Genomic DNA, 23,563 nt, shown 5'->3' on the forward strand with positions numbered 1-23,563 from the left:
TCCCCTATAGGTATATATGTAGAGTAACCCCCCCATAGGTATATGTAGAGTAACCCCCCCCTCCTCCCCTATAGGTATATATGTAGAGTAAACCCCCCCCCCTCCCCCATAGGTATATGCAGAGTTGAGAAAAAGAAATAATAAGGATGCTCAGCTGATATCCCATGCAGCGATCTCCTCAGCTGCAGGGCCCGCGTCTTCTCTCCTCCACAGTACAGGCCCCGGATGAGTGATGTCACCGGCGCCTGTACTGCGTGCTGCGTGGGGGCGGAGGTCACGTCTCCTCTGTGTAAGCTGCAGATGCGGCTCACACAGAGGGGACGCCTTCTCCTCTATGTGCGTGTATCGCGCATACAGGAGAAGGCACCGCTGTCTGCTGCGGATCTGGGACGAGTGTCCCGGATCCTCAGTAGTGGTGGTGGTGGCGGCTGCGGTGGGTCAGTCCGCCCCTGGCACCCCGCTTGTGAGCGGCACCCGGGGCGGGCCGCCCCCCGCCCCCCCCCCTTAGTACGCCACTGGTCGCACATCTACAACATGCACAATGCTCCTTGGCTGTTCATGTTGGTGCTGTGCGGCAGTCATTGCCGTGGGGAGGCGTGGCCCGGGGTCTGGTCGGACAGCATTGGGGCTGCTCTGCAAGTAAGTTGTTCCCCCTGTGGGCACTGGTGTTGAAACGGTGGTTGTCGCCACTCAGTGCAGCACCATTTTATGCTAGGGATGTTAGGGACCCGCCACTTACAGGTGGCCGTTACGTAGCTAGCGGGCTTGCACTTCATAATCATCAAGTATTACTAACAACCTGTTGGTTTAATACGTTTTACTGAGAAGCCTAGGATCACTGTGCATGATGTGTATGTGCTACCGTGTCTGTTTTTTTTTCTCTATTGAATTCATGAAGTGTCCCATTAAAGTGCCATTTTAGTGCCCCAACACAGCTGAATTCTATCCTAAGTGCCCCAAACACGGTTGATATATCAGACTCTGTACAAACCAGACAGCAAAAACTGTGGCATGCTGACTTTATAGTTCTCAATGTATTATACATACTGAATGTATTATACATGTTTATAATCCATTTACATTTGACAACTTTCAGGTGTTTTGCATTGAGTAGAAATATGCTTAATGACTGTGCATGCCCAAGTGCAATGTAGCAACTACATGGCACAGCTGCTCAGTACACTACACAACTACACCTCGAGCTCTGTTGTTAGGCATCACACATTATTATGTAAGAGGAAATGTCATTGTTGAAAAAAAATCAAGCAGGAAAGCATGAAAATGGACTGGTATGTTCATAAATGGCATGCTATTTCTAATCTCAGTCTTCCACTTCTTTTGTGCCAAAAATAAATACATAAAGTGTATGTACACATCAAAGTCAAGGTCCAATAAACTCTGGGCTGGGGGAGACCAAGGTGTGGTTGAGTAGGAGGTAAGTGGAAAATGTAGTTAAGAAGGAAAGAATATTTAGAATGTTGTTTAGAGATAAAAGTAAAAGATGATCAGAGTTGGAAAGCGGAGGAGGAGCCTAAAAATGGATTTATGATGGGTGGGCAGATAGGGGTGTGCAGGATAAAGTGTCCATTTACCCAGTCCAGAAGAAGAACTGAAGGATGATTCACTGGATTCTGTTACTGCAGGTAAAATTAATAGGGTCTTTGAATTAAGGTTTGTTTGGTTTATTTTGAGGGGCTGTTACAGGTATGGAGAAATCCCCTAGGTAGCTTGTGGAAAATATATGGTTGTGGGCTTGGGCAACAATTTTATAGCAATATTTGCTGGAGTGCATGATGCAGTTGTAGGACAGGTGCTAAAGTTGGACTTAAAGGAAATATGTCCCCTAGATATTTGTTTTTCCTTATTAAAGATAAATACTTAAACAGTTCTTTTTTTTCTAATCTGTTTCTATTTCTTGATTGTAATTTTTGTATTACATTTTTTGAACATTTTTATGGTGGCTGCCATTTTTCCTAAGCTGTTTATAACAGCATTTAGTAATATGCTTTAATGCAGAACCCATGGACTGTAGACAGCAAAAGTCAGGAACTGTCCCATTCAGATAAATTGGGGATGGGGGTTGCTGATCACTGCTGTGATTGGTGGGGATCCAGTGTTATCTCCTTTTACTGTGCTCTTGTGAAGAAAAGCATTGCTGGGAAACAATCTGTACAGAAATGGAGGTCTCAGCTTAGTTTTAGCCCTAGTGGCCAGAATGGAAATTGTATGATTTCAGGATTATTATAAATGTAGATAGCAAAATAAAAAAATATATCAAAAATTCTTTAAAAATAGGTTTACGATTAAAACATGATTGAAACAATAGGTCATTTTCTGATGACACATTCCCTTTAAAACTTTGTACCTCAAAAGACTCCAATAGCCCTCTAAGCCTGTAATACTTCAAAACTTAGCAGACATCTGTAAAAATGAAAATGTTTACTACACTACAAACCTAATATATTATTTACAATATACACTGCTTAAAAAAATAAAGGGAACAAACACTAAGATAACACATCCTAGATCTGAATGAATGAACTAATCATATGAAATACTTTCGTCTTTACATAGTTGAATGTGCTGACAACAAAATCACACAAAAATTATCAATGGAAATAAAATTTATCAACCCATGGAGGTCTGGATATGGAGTCACACTCAAAATCAAAATGGAAAACCACACTACAGGCTGATCCAACTTTGATGTAATGTCCTTAAAACAAGTCACAATGAGGCTCAGTAGTGTGTGTGGCCTCCATGTGCCCGTATGACCTCCCTACAATGCCTGGGCATGCTCCTGATGAGGTGGACAGTCTGTGGTGCAATGTGGCATTGGTGGATGGAGCGAGACATGATGTCCCAGATGTGCTCAATCGGATTCAGGTCTGAGGAACAGGCGGGCCAGTCCATAGCATCAATGCCTTCCTCTTGCAGGAACTGCTGACACACTCCAGCCACATGAGGTCTACCATTGTCTTGCATTAGGAGGAGCCCAGGGCCAACCGCACCAGCATATGGTCTCACAAGGGGTCTGAGGATTTCATCTCAGTACCTAATGGCAGTAAGGCTACCTCTGGCAAGCACATGGAGGGCTGTTTGGCCCCCCAAAGAAATGCCACTCTGTCATGTCTGTCACATGTGCTCAGTGTAAACCTGCTTTCATTTGTGAAGAGCACATTTGCCAATCTTGGGGCCCTCATACCACCCTCATGGAGTCTGTTTCTGACCATGCACATTTGTTGCCTGCTGGAGGTCATTTTGCAGTGCTCCTCCTGCTCCTCCTTCCACAAAGGCGAAGGTAGTGGTCCTGCTGCTAAGTTGTTGCCCTCCTACGGCCTCCTCCACATCTCTTGCTGTACTGGCCTGTCTCCTGGTAGCGCCTCCATGCTCTGGACACTACGCTGACAGACACAGTAAACCTTCTTGCCACAGCTCGCATTGATGTGCCATCCTGGATGAGCTGCACTACCTTAGCCATTTGTGGGGGTTTTAGACTCCATCTCATGCTACCACTAGAGTGAAAGCACCGCCAGCATTCAAAAGTGACCAAAACGTCAGCCAGGAAGCTTAGGAACTGAGAAGTGGTCTGTGGTCACCACCTGCAGAACCACTTCTTTATTGGGGGTGTCTTGCTAATTGCTTATAATTTCCACCTGTTGTCTGTTCCATTTGCACAACAGCATGTGAAATTGATTGTCAATCAGTGTTGCTTCCTGAGTGGACAGTGGGATTTCACAAAAGTGTGATTGACTTGGAGTTACATTCTGTTGTTTAAGTGTTCCCTTTAATTTTTTGAGGAGTGTATAATATAAGTACTTCCCTGTAAACTGATAGCAAAGCCATCCTTTAAGTAGGACTGATGCAATGCATCTTTTGGTCCATGGGACCAGCATATGTGTAGTGTATATGAGGGAGATTTATCACAGCTTGTGCAGAGGAAAAGTGGAGCAGTTGCCCATAGCAACCAATCAGATTGCTTCTTTAGGTTAAAAAAAAAGACCTATGTAAAACAAAAGCTGCAAGCTGATTATATGGGCAACTATTTCACTGGTCCTCTGTGCAGGTATTAATAACTCTCCCCTTATGTATGTTCCTTGTGTACAAGTCTCCTTCAGGTTTTTTGCTGCACTATGATAGGTTAAACGGCTATGACATTTGTACAAAAACAGAGACATAAAAACATTAGGTAAGATTGTGAGATCCACCAAGAGAATGGCTGAAATGAGAAAACACATTCTGTATTTACAGATATAAAGAACTGACACAAAAATGATTAAAGCACAAGTACCCTTTCATGAACCACATCTAAAGCCCCAAAAACAGTTTTAACCCCTTAAGGACCGGGGTTTTTTCCATTTTTGCATTTTAATTTTTTGCTCCTTGCCTTTAAAAAATCATAACTCTGTCAATTTTGCACCTAAAAATCCATATGATGGCTTATTTTTTGCGCCACCAATTCTACATTGTAATGACGTCAGTTATTTTGCCCAAAAATCTACGGTGAAAAGGAAAAAGAAAATCATTGTGCGACAAAATTGAAAAAAAAAAAATGCCGTTTTGTAACTTTTGGGGGCTTCCGTTTCTACGTAGTAAATTTTTCGGTAAAAATTACACCTTATCTTTATTCTGTAGGTCCATACGGTTAAAATGATACCCTACTTATATAGGTTTGATTTTGTCGCACTTCTGGAAAAAATCATAACTTCATGCAGGAAAGTTAATATGTTTAAAATTGTCATCTTCTGACCCCTATAACTTTTTCATTTTTCCGCGTATGGGGCGGTATGAGGGCTCATTTTTTGCGCCGTGATCTGAAGTTTTTAACGGTACCATTTTTGCATTGATAGGACTTATTGATCGAATTATTGATTGAATTTTTTTTTGCGCATACGCCATTGACCGAGCGGTTTAATTAACAATATATTTTTATAATTCGGACATTTCCACACGCAGTGATACCATACCAAAAAAAAAAACACAGTATAAATAAAAATATACATATATGGTATCACCATATATGTTTATTTTTATTTAAACTGTGTTTTTTTTTAATGGGAAAAGGGGGGTGATTCAAACTTTTAATGGGGGAGGGGTTAAATGATCTTTATTCACTTTTTTCCCTTTTTTTTGCAATGTTAAAGCTCCCATAGGGACCTATAACACTGCACACACTGATCTTCATCATTGATCACTGGTTTATCATAGGAAACCAGTGATCGATGATTCTGCCGCTTGACTGCTCATGCCTGGATCTCAGGCACTGAGCAGTCATTCGGCGATCGGACAGCGAGGAGGCAGGTATGAACCCTTTGGCTGTCCTGCAAGCTGTTTGGGATGCTGCGATTTCGCCACGGCTATCCCGAACAGCCCACTGAGCTAACCGGCAGTTTTTACTTTCACTTTTAGCTGCGTGGCTCAGCTCTGAGCGCACTGCGCGCTATTAGCGGCGGGTCCCGGCTTCCTTATGACACCGGGCCAGCCATGATATGATGCGGGGTTACCGTGTAACCCCGCGTTATATCACAGGAGCAGGACCAAGGAAGTACCGGTACATCCTTGGTCCTTAAGGGGTTAAAGGGGTTATCCAGGAAAAAACTTTTTTATATATATCAACTGGCTCCAGAAAGTTAAACAGATTTGTAAATTACTTCTATTAAAAAATCTTAATCCTTTCAGTACTTATGAGCTTCTGAAGTTAAGGTTGTTCTTTTCTGTCTAAGTGCTCTCTGATGACACATGTCTGGGGAACCGCCCAGTTTAGAAGCAAATCCCCATAGCAAACCTCTTCTAAACTGGGCGGTTCCCGAGACACGTGTCATCAGAGAGCACTTAGACAGAAAAGAACAACCTTAACTTCAGAAGCTCATAAGTACTGAAAAGATTAAGATTTTTTAATAGAAATAATTTACAAATCTGTTTAACTTTCTGGAGCCAGTTGATATATAAAAAGTTTTTTCCTGGATAACCTCTTTAACGTATGTTCACATCAGAGTTCGAAACAGCATGTGAGTTTTTTTTCTCCACTAAAATCATGTAAAATAACAGGCATCCAATGGAACACTGAAGGACCACATTCAAAGTGAATAGGACCTGTCGGGTTCCGTTTATGCCCTCAGTCACCTTCTTCCAAACTCTGTTATCAGCTGATGTAACGGAGCTCCACAACACTGACATGAACATAGTCTTACATTTAAAAAATAAAAGGAAAAAAAAAATCTAATTTGAGTTCTCTCTAAACATGATTTTCAAGCATTTGACACATAGAAAAGCCAACAAATTCTGTAAAAATTGCAAATCTAATTCTGTCAACAGTTAAAAATAAATTACTCTACAGAAGAAAAATCTTGAAAAAAAAAGATGCCAAAATAGTCTAAAAAGCATAAAAAATATAAAGGTAGCCATTTGACCTTTACATGCATAAATGTGTTTGGTTATAAAGATCCAAGGTATTTCTCATATTATGGGGTTAATATGTGTCTTATCTTGCTGCACCATGTGGCGACTTCAATCCGTTCATTGCTTTACCACATGTTCAGTGTATTATTCATAGGAAGAAAAAGCTGGATTTCGTAATTTACATTTTTACTCAATACTCCGAATAGAAATCAAACTAGAAGAAAAGTAAAAGTGAAGTGTTAATCTGAGTCCCCCTGGTGACGGTATCTGGGACATTTTATATCAGTACTGTTAGGTGAGTCAGGTACAACCCAAGTTTCTCTATTACACCTGGATAACTGATTTACAACCTACTTTTATATCCTTTGGTTGATGTTTAGCTGAACTTGCCTTGCCTTAAGTCTTATACAGCCGAGTATAAGAAGCTTAGAGCAGCAGAAGCCAAGTCCACACCAAGTTTGAAAAACATCTTTGAACTATTTTTTCAGCCTTAGAAGATCTGCCTATTGAACAACGCTGACTTCCTCTAGCGACAAAGAGAAATCAGAGAAGCATTGTCTTATAATCTGACTTCTCCCTGAAGAGAACTCTGGACTGTCATATATAGCTCAAGAAAGGCAAGGAACAAGAAGTTACTGGGAGAAAAAAGTATTTCCAGAAAGTCAAGGACAAAATGGATGTAACACAAGGGATGATGGACACTCCAAATGTAACGAAACCTCCCTTCAACCCAATCTGTAGATCCAGACAAGCACCATACGCACATGAAATTATTGAACGTAAGTACAATTTACACTACTTTGATGAAGATTTAGGCATAAAACTCACAATATTATAGTATAAAATAGATACATTGTTTATGTCATGATAATGATTTGTAGTTGTGATTCCCACCAATGACCCTGATATTGTGCTAAGCTCCCTCAAGGAAACAAGTAAAAAGTAACTCAGACAGGTTGACAACAATAGAGTTCATAGGAATGCACATGAATGCCCAGTGAAAATATTAAGGAAAGGAGACTATAAAGATTGTTTCCCCATTTCCCCTTCTCAAAGAATTTGAATTTGTTAAAAATATAAACTGAGCCTTACACCAAAGGAATTGGTGTAAGGCTCAGTTCATGTATTTAACAAAGCCTCCGTTTATAACAAAAGCCAAAATGCTGACTACCCCTTTAAGATCCGTGGTATGATGGAGTACCCCTTTAAGATCCCTCTTATGATGGAGTACCCCTTTAAGATCCGTGGTATGATGGAGTACCCCCTTTAAGATCTGTCATATGATGGAGTACCCCTTTAAGATCCGTCGTATGATGGAGTACCCCTTTAAGATCCGTCGTATGATGGAGTACCCCTTTAAGATCTGTCATATGATGGAGTACCCCTTTAAGATCTGTCGTATGATGGAGTACCCCTTTAAGATCCGTCGTATGATGGAGTACCCCTTTAAGATCCGTTGTATAATGGAGTACCCCTTTAAAATCTGTCGTATGATGGAGTACCCCTTTAAGATCCGTTGTATGATGGAGTACCCCTTTAAGATCTGTCGTATGATGGAGTACCCCTTTAAGATCCATCGTATGATGGAGTACCCCTTTAAAATCTGTCGTATGATGGATCTTTAAGGGGTACTCCACTGCCCAGCGTTTGGAAAAAAATGTTCAAAACGCTTAGAGCCAGCACCAGGAGCTCGTGATGTCATAGCCCCGCCCCTCATGCCGTCACGCCCTGCTCTCTCAATGCAAGTCTATGGGAGGGGGCGTGACGGCCGTCATGCCCCCTCCCATAGACTTGCATTGATGGGGTCGGGGCGTGACAACATGATGGGACGGGGCTATGACATCACCAGCTCCCGGCACCAGCTCTAAGTATTCAGAACATTTTGTTCCAAATGCTGAGCTACAGCGTACGCCTTTAAGACTGCTGTACCCCAGTAACTTAGAATGGGGTCCATTAATTTTCTGTCCCAATTTCTATTGTTGTTTTTATCATTTGTATGGATGGTTAAAAAAAAGTACTGTTACGCCGAGCGCTCCGGGTCCCTGCTCCTCCCCGGAGCGCTCGCGGCGTTCTACTCTCTGCAGCGCCCCGGTCAGACCCGCTGACCGGGAGCGCTGCACTGACACTGCCGGCGGGGATGCGATTCGCATAGCGGGATGCGCCCGCTCCCGCATCCCAATCTGCTCACCTGTCCCGGTCCCCGGCTGTCACGTCCTGGCGCGCGTGGCTCCGCTCTCTAGGGCGCGCGCGCCAGCTCTCTGAGATTTAAAGGGCCAGTGCACCACTAATTGGTGCCTGGCCCAATCAGTGTAATAAGCTCCCACCTGCTCCACGCCTTTATAACCTCACTTCCCCTTCCCAGCATTGCCGAATCTTGTTGCCTTGTGCCAGTGAAAGCGTTTTGTGTATGTCCCAAGCCTGTGTTCCAGACCTTCTGCTGTTGCCCCTGACTACGACCCTTGCTGCCTGCCCTGACCTTCTGCTACGTCCAACCTTGCTCTTGCCTTGTCCTTCTGTACCGCGCCTGTCTCAGCAGTCAGAGAGGTTGAGCCGTTATCGGTGGATACGACCTGGTTGTTACCGCCGCAGCAAGACCATCCTGCTTTGCGGCGGGCTCTGGTGAATACCAGTAGCAACTTAGAACCGGTCCACCGGTACGGTCCACGCCAATCCCTCTCTGACACAGAGGATCCACCTCCAGCCTGCTGAATCCTAACAAGTACTACATGCAGCCATATTCCTGTCCGCAAACCTGATGGAATTGCCGTCTCCAGTCTCCAGCACAAATGTATATATAGCCTAAAACATAAAATGTATTTTTTAACATTGATTTACATCTAGGTAACTATGTCAGGAATAGAAACACAAACCACAGAATTTTCACATGAGCTATTCATGGGTTAGTTATATTGGGATTTTTTCCATGGCAATTTCAATACTATGAAGAATGCTGAAATGAAAAGATAGGAAACAGGTGAGAAAAAGAAGAGGTGTATATGTGTGTAATATGGTGCATATAAATCAAGCTGACATATAATTACCTGAGTTATTTAAAGTAGGTCCCACTAACTCTACAGAAAACCAGAATCTAAAATATTGGATTTAAACATGATAAACCTTTTGTTCTCAAATGAGCACTGTCAGAGGTGCCATGGAGTGACTAACCCCCTTACAATAAACATTCGCACACAAGTAATGCATACGTACTGGATTTGTGGGGGAGTTGGGAAAGCATCCAAACAGATTGTTGGCCAGGAGTTACCTTATCTGAGGTTACAGAAAAGAGGCAAATCAGTAACGGGGGTCCAACTTTCATAAACCATTAAAAGGGCACATTTCCCCCACCCACACTAATCTGAATATACAGGTAGATAGTGCAGGTGACCCTGTTCCTAATACTTCTTACTGAGAAGAGATTCATTTTGTTGCTAGTATGATATTTCTTCTTAAAGGGGTACTCCGACCCTGAGACATCTTATCCCCTATCCAAAGGATAGGGGATAAGATGTCTCACTGAGGGGGTACTGCCGCTGGGGACCCCCGCAATCTTGTATTCGCCACACATCTGTTTGAACTGCAAGCCGCGGTGCCAGCTCACAAACAGCCGGGTGGCGACCACGGGGCCGGAGTAACGTGATGTCACGACTCTGCCCCCGTGTGATGTCACCCCCCCGCTATGCAAGTCTATGGGAGGGGGCGTGACTGCCGTCACGCCCCCTCCCATAGACTTGCATAGCAGGTGTAAAAGCGGGTGCAAAAAAGCATTGCACATACAGCAGCAGCCGCCTCCAATGCATTTAAGAAGAAATTACCATATAAGCGACAAGATGGATATCTTCTGAAGGGCTTCACCAGTTTTTACCCAAAAAGAAGCGATAGAAACAGAGTCACCTGCACTATTTACCTGTATATTCAGATTAGTGTGGGTAACCCTGCTGTCAGTTTCCCTTTAACCGGATCTCGGTCAACAAATTATTTATTGCAGTGAGAAATATAACATAGCTTTTTTTAAGTAATCCAAGCTTCATACCATGGTGAATTCTGGGTGATCATGATTCTTGCGCTTATAAAAAGGTAAGAGCTGTAGACACCATTGGACAGCTATTAGGATAGAAAAGTAAACTGTACCTTTCCCAGCTGATGGTGGATGCCAAATTTATAAAGTCACCTTTTTCTTTCTTAGCTAAGTGTCAATGAGGCACTGTCAAGCTGCTCAAGTGCCACAACCTTGTATGTCTCCTCTCCCATTCTTACCTCCTCACAGCACCTCCTTGACTAATGTACAGGGCAATGTATTTCAATCAAAGAGGTGAAAGGAGAGGTGAGGGAAGGGAGCAAGAAAGTATGTAAGACTGTGGCACTTGACCCCGCCTCCTTGACTATTAACTGAGAAATAAAAAGACTTTTGTCCCCTGACAGCTAATTTTATCTGCAGCTCTTAGCAGCAAATAAAGCTGACAGCAGGGGCGTAGCTATAAATGTAGCAGAGGTAGCAGTCGCACCGGGGCTCTGATAGTACATACAGAGAAACTGGGGGACATGTATCAATAATGGTGTAGCAATGTGTGATTTTATGTATGTTTTTTTTGTGTCAAATGGAGCATATTTGCGCCAAAATTATCAATTGTCGTACGCAAGTTTGTAATTTTGGCACAAATGTAGCCCTACAAAAGGCGCAGACCCCAGAATTCCAGGCAGTAAATCTGACTTTGGGACATTCTATTGTTGTAGCTATTTTCTCTGTCACTTTAATCATGGTGTAGATTTGCGCCTAAATGAAGGTATTTGCGCCTAAACTTGCGCCAAATCGAAAAGTCGCAATTAATGAATTCAAGACCAAAGAATGATTGTAACTGAAATCACGACTAACAAAGTGAAATCAGTGATTTTGTTCTAAATAATTTGGCACAATTGTTTGTCGCAAAAAGTGACATAAAAGGAAATTTTAGACAAATCACAGTAAAAAAAACAGGGTAAAATCCTTCATACATACCCCCCCACTGTCTCTGGCCCCTCCATTGATACAGATTCATCCTACTTTCTTACGATTCACACGTTTAGCCCAAGAAAATCTGATACATATGATACATGATAAGTTTGAAGAGTGGAAGCTGTAACCTTAGAGTTCTTACCACATTCAGATTTAGTAAAGAAGTTCTTACCACATTCAGATTTAGTAAAGATTTAGTAAAGAAGGATAGGGGATCAGATGTCTGATCACGGGGGGCCCGCTGCTGGGACCCCCCGCAATCTCCCTGCAGCACCTGTTCATGTCTACGGGAGGGGGCATGACTTGCTCCACCTGTGTACATTCACATGGGGGGGGGGGGGGAACCTTCAGCTTTTGCAAAGCTACAACTCCCAGCATGCACTGACAGACCATACATGCTGGCAGTTGTAGTTATGCAACAGCTGGAGGCACATTGGTTGCAAAACACTGAGAGTTTGTTACTTAACTCAGTGTTTTGCAACCAGTGTGCCTGCAGCTGTTGCAAAACTAGAACTCCCAGCATGTTAGGACACAAACTCTGTTTCACAACCAGTGTGCCTTCAGCTGTTGCAAAACTGCAACTCTCAGCATGCATTCACAGCCGAAGGGCATGTTGAGAGTTGTCGTTTTGCAACAGCTGGAGGAACACTGCTACAACTCCCAGCATGCCCCTCGGCTGTCAGTGCATGCTGGGAGTTGTAGTTATGCATCAGCTGGATGCACACTTTTTCATAGAAAAAATGTGCCTCCAGCTGTTACATAACTACAACACCCAGCATGCACAGACTACCAAAGGGAATGTTGGGAGTTGTAGTTGGAACTCCAGCTGTTGCAAAACTACAACTCCCAGCATTCCCTTTGGCTGTGCATGCTGAGAGTTGTTGTTAAGCAACAGCAGGAGGTGAACAGGCTCGTGAGGGGACCCCCGCCAGGCCAGGCATAGGTAGGAAACCCCTACTGGCACCTGATCAATGCCCTGATCACCACACCGATCACCGCCCAGCAGGGTAGTGATTGGTTGGTCGTTTCGACCGATCAATCACGTGATCGTGAGGTGGCACCCATGCCACCTCACCCTGCTGGGTATGGGTGAATGGGACTGTCTCACCAGAGACCCGATTGACCTGGAATTGCCGCAAATCGCCAATCTGAATTCCCATGGGCGTACAGATACGCCCTTGGTCCTTAAATCTCAGGACGCGAGGGCGTACCTGTATGCCCTTGGTCCTGGTGGGGTTAAGGTGACTGACACATATACAACTCAACTTTAACCTTTCTCACACTCTCACTCATTGCTAGTCATCAGCTATTACATATGATCAATATTCAGAGTTTACAATACGTATAATGCTGGGATGTTTTCATTCCTCTGTAACATTATCAATCTAAGGAAAATACTAAAAGTGTAATATATTGCATACTAGCTAAATACCTGGCGCTGCCTGGTTTTTCCTACCTAAAACTTGTGGGGGAGGAAAAGCAACAAAGGAGGAAGCTTTTGTCCTCATATCCTGTCCTCAAATCCTTACCCTATCCCTGAGTTATGATGAAGATGTTGTAAATTGAAAATAAAAGGGGTGTGGTTTAAAGGGTGGGCATGTATTTGCAAGATGAGGTGTGGCATGCGTGGAGGGTGTGACTTGCAAGCTGGGCTGACACATTCACCAGGAGATGCAGAGCGGAGCTAGTGGAGTATGGTACCAGAAGTCCTAAATACTTGCATGAGACTTGAAACAAAAACCCAAACCTTCACATATGAGTTTAGGTTAGGGTTAATATAACTAATACATATTTTTATTTGACATATAAGTAACATGTGTCCAAGTATTATCAAAAAATCTCCAGCCATACAGAAGTCATGCTGGAAACATGCATATGGATACATTTTCCATAGACTTGTATGGGGCTTTAAACAAAACCCTGACTCTTGCAAATGGGGGTGGGTAAGGTTTAAATCACCTATTCTATGTTTGTTGTTGACATATAAGTAACATGTGTGCCAAGTTTCATGTTAATATCTTCAGCCATTAGGAAGTGATGCTGGAACATACACACACATACATATATACACACACACACACATACATACACACATATATACACACACACACACACACACACAGACACACATACACACACACACACACATTGGGGGAGATTTATCAAAACCTGTCGAGAGAAAAAGTTGCTGAGTTGCCCATAGCAAATCAGATCGCTTCTTTCACCTTTCAGAGGCCTTTTCAAAAATGAAAGGAGCGATCTAATTGGTTGCTATGGTCAACTCAGCAACTTTTCCTCTCGACAGGTTTTAATAAATCTCCCTCATTAAGTTTTATATATATATATATATATATATATATCATATTGTTTGCGTGCCCACCTTGCCACAAAAACAGCTGAAATCCATTGAGGATTTGGGCTTGACAAGAGTTCTGAAGGTGACCTGTGGTATCTGGCACTATGATGTTAGAAGCAGATCCTTTAACCCCTTAAGGACGCAGGACGTACTCAAACGGCCCCTTTTCCGAGTTCTTAAGGACTCAGGACTTTTGAGTACGTCCTGTCAAATCCCGGCCCCCCCCCGCCGCTAGCTGGAGGGGAGCCGGTGCCCGATGCCTGCTGAAATCGTTCAGCAGGCATCGGGGCATATCACCCAGGGGGGTCATTATGCCCCCCCCATGTCGGCGATGGCCGCAGATCGCTGGACAATTCAGTTCAGCGATCTGCGGCAGATTCCGGGTCAATCGGGTCTCCAGTGACCCGGAATTACAGGCTGTTCGGGGCCGTCTCCAACGGCCCCGAACAGCCAGAGCCTGCAGGGGTGAGGTGGCACTGGTGCCACCTCACGATCGCCCTTATTCGTCGGCCAGATTACCGGCCGACCAATCAGGGCGCCTGCTGCGGGTGTCACTCCCGCAACCCGCTCCGCCCCTCTTCCGGAGGACGTGAGCGGGTGCGGGACGTGCACCCCAGGTGCTGGGGACCCCGATCCCCGGCGTCAATGTTGGGATCGGGGCCCCAGGAGCGACGGCCGCAACGGCGACGACGAGGGACTGACCTGTGCGGCGAGGATCGTTGGAGGTGAGTGACAGCCTCCTGCTGTTGCTTAGCAACAGCTCCCAGCATGCAAAAAGGGCATGCTGGGAGCTGTAGTAATGCAACAGCAGGAGGCAGACCACCACAACTCCCAGCATGCCCTTAACAGCTGGAGGCACATTTTTTCTATGGAAAAGTGTACCTTCAGCTGTTGTGTAACTACAACTCCCAGCTTGCACAAACAGCTAAAGTGCATGCTGGGAGTTGTAGTAGTGCATCTGCTGGTTGCATAACTACAACTCCCAGCATGCCCGTTGGCTGTCGGTGACTGCTGGGAGTTGTAGTTTTGCAACAGCTGAAGGCACACTGAGTTATGTAGCAAACCAGTGTGTCTCCAGCTGTTGCATAACTACAGTCCCCAGCATCCCCAGCCAAAGTAGTATGCCTCCAGCTGTTGCATAACTATAAGACCCAGCATGCCCTTCCGCTGTCCGTACATGCTGTGGGTTGTAGCTTTTGCAACAGCTGAAGGCACACTGGTTGCAAAACACTGAGTTTGTTACCAAACTCGGTGTTTCACAACCAGTGTGCCTCCAGCTGTTGCAAAACTACAACTCCCAGCATACACTGATAGACCGTACATGCTGGGAGTTGTAGTTTTGCAACAGCTGGATGTTTCTTCCCCCCCCCCTTCCAATGTGAACGTACAGGGTACACTCACATGGGCGGAGGATTACAGCAAGTATCCGGCTGCAAGTTTGAGCTGCGGCAAATTTTCTGCCTCAGCTCAAACTGCCAGCGAGAAACTACTGTGAACCCCCCGCCCGTGCGACTGTACCCTAAAAACACTACACTAACACACAATAAAAAGTAAAAAAAACACTATGTATACACATACCCCTATACAACCCCCCTCCCCAATAAAAATGAAAAACGTCTGGTACGCCACTGTTTCCAAAACGGAGCCTCCAGCGGTTGCAAAACTACAACTCCCAGCATGCACTGATAGACCGTACATGCTGGGAGTTGTAATTTTGCAACAGCTGGATGTTCCCCCCCCCCCCCCCAATGTGAACGTACAGGGTACACTCACATGGGCGGAGGATTACAGTAAGTATCCGGCTGCAAGTTTGAGCTGCGGCAAAATTTCTGCCGCAGCTCAAACTGCCAGCGAGAAACTACTGTGAACCCCCGCCCGTGTGACTGTACCCTAAAAACACTACACTACACTAACACACAATAAAATAAAAAGTAAAAAACACTACATATACACATACCCCTACACAGCCCCCCTCCCCAATAAAAATGAAAAACGTCTGGTACGCCACTGTTTCCAAAACGGAGCCTCCAGCTGTTGCAAAACAACAGTATTGCCAGATAGCCACTGACTGTCTAGGCATGCTGGGAGTTTTACAACAGCTGGAGGCACCCTGTTTGGGAATCACTGGCGTGGAATACCCCTATGTCCACCCCTATGCAAGTCCCTAATTTAGGCCTCAAATGCGCATGGCGCTCTCACTTTGGAGCCCTGTCGTGTTTCAAGGCAACAGTTTAGGGCCACATATGGGGTATCGCCGTACTCGGGAGAAATTATGTTACAAATTTTGGGGGGTATTTTCTGCTTTTACCCTTTTTAAAAATGTAAAATTTTTGGGAAAAGAGGCATTTTAGGTAAAAAAAAAAAATTTTTTTACATATGCAAAATTCGTGAAACACCTGTGGGGTATTAAGGTTCACTTAACCCCTTGTTACGTTCCCCGAGGGGTCTAGTTTCCAAAATGGTATGCCATGAGTTGTTTTTTTTTTTTGCTGTTCTGGCACCATAGGGGCTTCCTAAATGCGGCATGCCCCCAGAGCAAAATTTGCTTTCAAAAAGCCAAATGTGACTCCTTCTCTTCTGAGACCTGTAGTGCGCCAGCAGAGCACTTTCCCCCCCCCCCCCCATATGGGGCGTTTTCTGAATCGGGAGAAATTGGGCTTCAAATTTTGGGGGGTATTTTCTGCTTTAACCCTTTGTAAAAATGTTAATTTTTTGGGAAACCAAGCATTTTAGGTAAATTTTTTTTTTTTTACATATGCAAAAGTTGTGAAACCCCTGTGGGGTATTAAGGTTCACTTTACCCCTTGTTACGTTCCCCAAGGGGTCTAGTTTCCAAAATGGTATACCATGTGTTTTTTTTTGCTGTCCTGGCACCATAGGGGCTTTCTAAATGCGGCATGCCCCCAGAGCAAAATTTCCTTCAAAAAAGCCAAATGTGACTCCTTCTCTTCTGAGACCTGTAGTGCGCCAGCAGAGCACTTTTCACCCCCATATGGGGTGTTTTCTGAATCGGGAGAAATTGGGCTTCAAATTTTGGGGGGTATTTTCTGCTATTACCCTTTTTAAAAATGTAAAACTTTTGGGAAACCAAGCATTTTAGGGAATTTTTTTTTTTTTTACATATGCAAAAGTCGTGAATCACCTGTGGGGTATTAAGGTTTACTTTACCCCTTGTTATGTTCCCCGAGGGGTCTAGTTTCCAAAATGGTATGCCATGTGTTTTTTTTTTGCTGTTCTGGCACCATAGGGGCTTCCTAAATGTGACATGCCCCCCAAAAACCATTTGTCGCTCCTTCCCTTCTGAGCCCTCTACTGCGCCCGCCGAACAATTAACATAGACATATGAGGTATGTGCTTACTCGAGAAAAATTGGGTTTCAAATACAAGTAAAAATTTTCTCCTTTTTACCCCTTGCAAAAATTCAAAAATTGGGTCTACAAAAACATGCGAGTGTAATAAATGAAGATTGTGAATTTTCTCCTTCACTTTGCTGCTATTCCTGTGAAACACCTAAAGGGTTAAAACGCTGACTGAATGTCATTTTGAATACTTTGGGGGGTGCAGTTTTTATAATGGGGTAATTTATGGGGTATTTCTAATATGAAGACCCTTCAAATCCACTTCAAACCTGAACTGGTCCCTGAAAAAAAGCGAGCTTCAAAATTTTGTGAAAAATTGGAAAATTGCTGCTGAACTTTGAAGCATTCTGGTGTCTTCCAAAAGTAAAAACACATCAATTTTATGATGCAAACATAAAGTAGACATATTGCATATGTGAATAAAAAAAATTATTTTGAATATCCATTTTCCTTACAAGCAGAGAGCTTCAAAGTTAGAAAAATGCTAAATTTTCAAATTTTTCATCAAATTTTGGGATTTTTCACCAAGAACGGATGCAAGTTACCACAACATTTTACCACTATGTTAAAGTAGAATATGTCACGAAAAAACAATCTCGGAATCAGATTGATAACTAAAAGCATTCCAGAGTTATTAATGTCCTTAAGGTGAAAAAGGGCTCAGTCCTTAAGGGGTTAAATGATGTAGGTTGTGAGGTGTAGTACACACAGATTAGACTTCCTCAGACTATTTCTGAACAAATATTGCAATGTGGCATGGAGCATTGCTGAAAAAGGCCACTGCCATCAGGAAACTCCATTGTCATGAAGGAATGTATTTGATCTGTAAAAGAAAACATGATTTATGAGACCTGGCTACCTTCTTCCAATGCTCTATGATCCAGTTCTGATGTTCACATGCTTACAGGAGTGGGCATGGGCGCACTGACCAGTATGTAGCTATGCAGTCCTATACACAGCAAGCTTTGATGCATTGTGTGTTCTGACACTTTTTGATCACAGCTAGTAGATACCTTTTTTAATCATGAAAGCGAGAGGGAGTGAGTCAGCTACTACCTGGATCCCTGTTCCCTAAAGTATCTAGTGTACATAAAATGGATTGAAGGAGCTTGGAATGGATTTGCTCTGCTTGCATAAAGGATATCGAGTGGTAAAACAACCGTATCCAATCTTCACAGAGTAACAAATAGTAAACAATGGAAATTGGCACTCAACAGTGTGGATAAGATAAAATGTTCAAGGCTTTATTGTAAAATGAAATAACTCAGCAAGAGAACGGAGCAGTGAAGGTACAGGTTGTACAGCGGTAGCTTCAGTAGCCTAATGAAGTAGCTACCAATGTCCTACCCATACCTTCACTGCCCCGCTCTCTTGCTGAAGTCTATTGTTTTGAAAATGTTACCAATGAAGCCTTGAAGGTTTTATCTTATCCACAATAGTGAATGCCGCTTTCCATTTCTTACTATTTGTTATTTTTTGTTGACTTTGTGGTGGCCTGGTACAGTATGGTGTGTCCCAGTACTTCTCCTGCCCTGTCAGGTAGAGCCTCTCCATGTCCCCAGGGCCACCTTTATGTGTTATCCCCTATGTACATATGTTGTATAATAAAATGTAGTTTCTTTAATATATGTTACCATATGATTGTTACCCAGAAGGCACTAGTGATCAGGTGACCACCCAAGTGACCTATGGGCTCCTTGCACAGCCCCCTATAAAACCAGGGGAGGGGCTGCAATTTCTCTCTTAGCTCATTGCTATTCCTGCTGAGGTCCAGTGCAGTCGTCTCAGAGTGTGTCCAGGGTATTGGAGGCCTCAAGCCTAAAGTGTGAAGCCACAAGTCAGCTCAAAGTCATCTTCATGTCAATTGTCAAGTCAGTCAAGTCTACAATATAGTCACTGTGGCCTGCACTAAAGTGTCTCTACATACTGCAAGTCTTAGCAAGCCTGTGAGGTTCCCCTGAGTCACTGGTCACCTCCTTGGGATACTGGCTGTACTGTATAGACTGTATCACCTGTCTACCCTCAGTAAAGCTACCGTTGTCTGTAACTTGGCGCCGGTGTCTTCTTTGTCTCCGTGCCTAGCCCAGGACCAGAGATATTACCTTCGGGTGGTTAAAGCTAAACCACGCCCTGGCATCATGACAAGAAGGGGTTAATAACATCTTCCCCTTGGGTTATAACAGCTACCCTGCATTGCACCCTGCTGACACAACAACTTTTTTACCAGTTTGTGCTTTAGTATCTTTTTTGTGGGAACCTTCCATACATGTGAACATAGGAGATAAAACAAATGCTGTACCTCAGGACATTATTGGGTGATAGCCGTTGTGCATGCTTAGTCACAGTCTGATGAAGTGTGTCTGAGCACGTGCAACGGCTGTCACCCAGTAATGTCCTGACTTACAGTGTTTTTTTCATCTCCTATGTCACATCCTATGTCCTGCACTGAAGAAAATAAAGTACAGTATCTTTTGCACATTGATCCGGTGAGTGCGGCCCATTCATTTCTATTACTATAGTGGATTGCTGGACTTATAAAAATATATTACTTCTTAGTAAAGTGCAAAACATAATTAATGGGGCAAGAAGTCTCTCAGTGGGCCCAACACCGAAGCTGCTGGTCCGCCTGAAGGACAGCCTTTGGTGATGGGACACCACAAATATGCTACCTATTGATGTGTACCATAACCACAAGTTGTTCAATGTAGTCAGTTTGCCTATCAGTGGTTTTATTTTCATGGCTAAGTGGTCAATATTTCCAATTAGCAACCAGTCATTCTGGATATTGAATTGCTTCCTTTTGTAATATACCAACCCCCAAGAATTCTGTAATGTTTCCATAACTTGATTCTTTGTGAAGGAAAATTACAACTGACTATACCAGATATTGGATTAATTCTTTTTAAGGATTTTGTTTGCTGCTCAAAGGCACATGGTGAAGGCAATGCAATATTCTATGCCAGACCACAGGTTGGTAAGTCTGGTTTCTGGACTTGCCACAATAGATCACAATCTGACACACAATACAATTTCATGGTGTTAACTGAACGAATGTCTCAACAATAACAGCAAGCTGACTAAACTACTACTACTGTTGCCTACCGCTAAACCCCTTGAGGCACCAGGATCTACAATAACATACAGTAGACAATATCTCTGATGTACTAAGAGTGTCGGGTTATTTTCAGAGTGGTATTTTTTTTCTCCGACATATTTTTTCTCACACATATTTATGAATGTTTTGCACATCAGGAAAATTCTGTTGCATGATATAATCTTCTGTCACACAGAGGAAAAAAATGTAGCGCACAGGAAAAATAAAGCATAGAGCAAACAAGTAGAGCAAAGTAACTCCACACAAAGTAACTTTACATTTATGGTCGCTAATTGGTTAATAAACAAAAAGTAAAAAATAAAAAAAAAGGAAATGAAAGCCAAGATAAACATAAATACATTTAAATAAATAAATAAAAGGAGAAATTCCCAAAAAACTAATAAAAAAATGAAAAATGTCATATAAAAAAAGAGTCGGGATCACGTTAGTAGATCAGGGCTACTGGGTGGGATAGCACTCCTGTACTCTCTCTTGTCTGATAGTACTCCTCTGTGCTCTCTCCTGTCTGATAGTACTCCTCTGTGCTCTCTAACTCCTCTGTCCTCTCTTCTGTCTGATAGGACTCCTGTGCTCTCTCCTGTCTGATAGTATTCCTCTGTGCTCTCTGATGTCTGATAGTACTCCTCTGTGCTCTCTCTCCTGTCTGATAGTACTCCTCTGTGCTCTCTCCTGTCTGATAGTACTCCTCTGTGCTCTCTCCTGTCTGATAGCATTCCTCTGTGCTATCTATTGTCTGATAGTACTCCTCTGGGCTCTCTCCTGTCTGATAGGACTCCTCTGTGCTCTCTCCTGTCTGATAGTATTCCTCTGTGCTCTCTCCTGTCTGATAACACTCCTCTGTGCTCTCTCCTGTCTGATAACACTCCTCTGTGTTCTCTCATGTCTGATAGGACTCCTCTGTGCTCTCTCCTGTCTGATAGTACTCCTCTGTGCTCTCTCTCCTGTCTGATAGTACTCCTCTGTGCTCTCTCTTTTCTTATAGCACTCCTCTGTGCTCTCCTGTCTGATAGGACTCCTCTGTGCCCTCTCCTGTCTGATAGTACTCCTCTGTGCTCTCTCCTGTCTGATAGTACTCCTCTGTGCTCTCTCCTGTCTGATAGTACTCCTCTGTGCTCTCTCCAGTCTGATAGCATTCCTCTGTGCTCTCTATTGTCTGATAGTACTCCTCTGTGCTCTCTCCTGTCTGATAGCACTCCTCTGTGCTCTCTCCTGTCTGATAGGACTCCTCTGTGCTCTCTCCTGTCTGATAGCACTCCTCTGTGCTCTCTCCTGTCTGATAGGACTCCTCTGTGTTCTCTCCTGTCTGATAGGACTCCTCTGTGCTCTCTCCAGTCTGATAGGACTCCTCTGTGTTCTCTCCTGTCTGATAGGACTCCTCTGTGCTCTTCTGTCTGATAGTACTCCTCTGTGCTCTCTCCTGTCTGATAGTACTCCTCTGTGCTCTCTAACTCCTCTGTGCTCTCTTCTGTCTGATAGGACTCCTGTGCTCTCTCCTGTCTGATAGTATTCCTCTGTGCTCTCTCCTGTCTGATAGTACTCCTCTGTGTTCTCTCTCCTGTCTGATAGTACTCCTCTGTGCTCTCTCCTGTCTGATAGCATTCCTCTGTGCTATCTATTGTCTGATAGTACTCCTCTGGGCTCTCTCCTGTCTGATAGGACTCCTCTGTGCTCTCTCCTGTCTGATAGCACTCCTCTGTGCTCTCTCCTGTCTGATAGGACTCCTCTGTGTTCTCTCCTGTCTGATAGGACTCCTCTGTGCTCTCTCCAGTCTGATAGCACTCCTCTGTGCTCTCTCCTGTCTGATAGTACTCCTCTGTGCTCTCTCCTGTCTGATAGTACTCCTCTGTGCTCTCTCTTGTCTGATAGCATTCCTCTGTGCTATCTATTGTCTGATAGTACTCCTCTGGGCTCTCTCCTGTCTGATAGGACTCCTCTGTGCTCTCTCCTGTCTGATAGTATTCCTCTGTGCTCTCTCCTGTCTGATAGGACTCCTCTGTGCTCTCTCCTGTCTAATAACACTCCTCTGTGTTCTCTCCTGTCTGATAGGACTCCTCTGTGCTCTCTCCTGTCTGATAGTACTCCTCTGTGCTCTCTCTCTTGTCTGATAGTGCTCTCCTGTCTGATAGGACTCCTCTGTGCCCTCTCCTGTCTGATAGTACTCCTCTGTGCTCTCTCCTGTCTGATAGTACTCCTCTGTGCTCTCTCCTGTCTGATAGTACTCCTCTGTGCTCTCTCCAGTCTGATAGCATTCCTCTGTCCTCTCTATTGTCTGATAGGACTCCTCTGTGCTCTCTCTCCTGTCTGATAGTACTCCTCTGTGCTCTCTCCTGTCTGATAGTACTCATCTGTGCTCTCTCCTGTCTGATAGCATTCCTCTGTGCTATCTATTGTCTGATAGTACTCCTCTGGGCTCTCTCCTGTCTGATAGGACTCCTCTGTGCTCTCTCCTGTCTGATAGTATTCCTCTGTGCTCTCTCCTGTCTGATAACACTCCTCTGTGTTCTCTCCTGTCTGATAACACTCCTCTGTGTTCTCTCATGTCTGATAGGACTCCTCTGTGCTCTCTCCAGTCTGATAGGACTCCTCTGTGCTCTCTCCTGTCTGATAGGACTCCTCTGTGCTCTTCTGTCTGATAGGACTCCTCTGTGCTCTCTCCTGTCTGATAGTACTCCTCTGTGCTCTCTCCTGTCTGATAGGACTCCTCTGTGCTCTCTCCTGTCTGATAGTATTCCTCTGTGCTCTCTACTGTCTGATAGGACTCCTCTGTGCTCTCTCCTGTCTGATAACACTCCTCTGTGTTCTCTCATGTCTGATAGGACTCCTCTGTGCTCTCTCCTGTCTGATAGTACTCCTCTGTGCTCTCTCTCCTGTCTGATAGTACTCCTCTGTGCTCTCTCTTTTCTTATAGCACTCCTCTGTGCTCTCCTGTCTGATAGGACTCCTCTGTGCCCTCTCCTGTCTGATAGTACTCCTCTGTGCTCTCTCCTGTCTGATAGTACTCCTCTGTGCTCTCTCCTGTCTGATAGTACTCCTCTGTGCTCTCTCCAGTCTGATAGCATTCCTCTGTGCTCTCTATTGTCTGATAGTACTCATCTGTGCTCTCTCCTGTCTGATAGCACTCCTCTGTGCTCTCTCTTGTCTGATAGGACTCCTCTGTGCTCTCTCCTGTCTGATAGCACTCCTCTGTGCTCTCTCCTGTCTGATAGGACTCCTCTGTGTTCTCTCCTGTCTGATAGGACTCCTCTGTGCTCTCTCCAGTCTGATAGGACTCCTCTGTGCTCTCTCCTGTCTGATAGGACTCCTCTGTGCTCTTCTGTCTGATAGGACTCCTCTGTGCTCTCTCC

The 23,563-nt window shown here is 44.1% G+C and overlaps 1 protein-coding gene across 4 annotated transcripts in view; it reads left to right on the top strand.

Moving 5' to 3' along the window:
• LOC130356810 (organic solute transporter subunit alpha-like) overlaps positions 1-23,563 on the top strand; it is a 131,125-nt gene that overhangs the window by 63,240 nt on the left and 44,322 nt on the right. For 2 of the 4 annotated variants that reach the window (XM_056558783.1, XM_056558781.1), the window contains exon 3: positions 6,888-7,178. In XM_056558783.1, the coding sequence (XP_056414758.1) occupies positions 7,073-7,178 (106 nt within the window). In that variant the 5' untranslated portion in view covers positions 6,888-7,072. Of the gene's footprint in view, positions 1-4,018; positions 4,067-6,678; positions 7,179-23,563 lie in introns of those variants that run through there. The other 2 variants (XM_056558784.1, XM_056558782.1) reach the window with 2 other exon arrangements.

Source organism: Hyla sarda, chromosome 2 (genome assembly GCF_029499605.1).
Source record: "Hyla sarda isolate aHylSar1 chromosome 2, aHylSar1.hap1, whole genome shotgun sequence".
In the NCBI taxonomy this organism is placed as follows: domain Eukaryota; kingdom Metazoa; phylum Chordata; class Amphibia; order Anura; family Hylidae; genus Hyla; species Hyla sarda.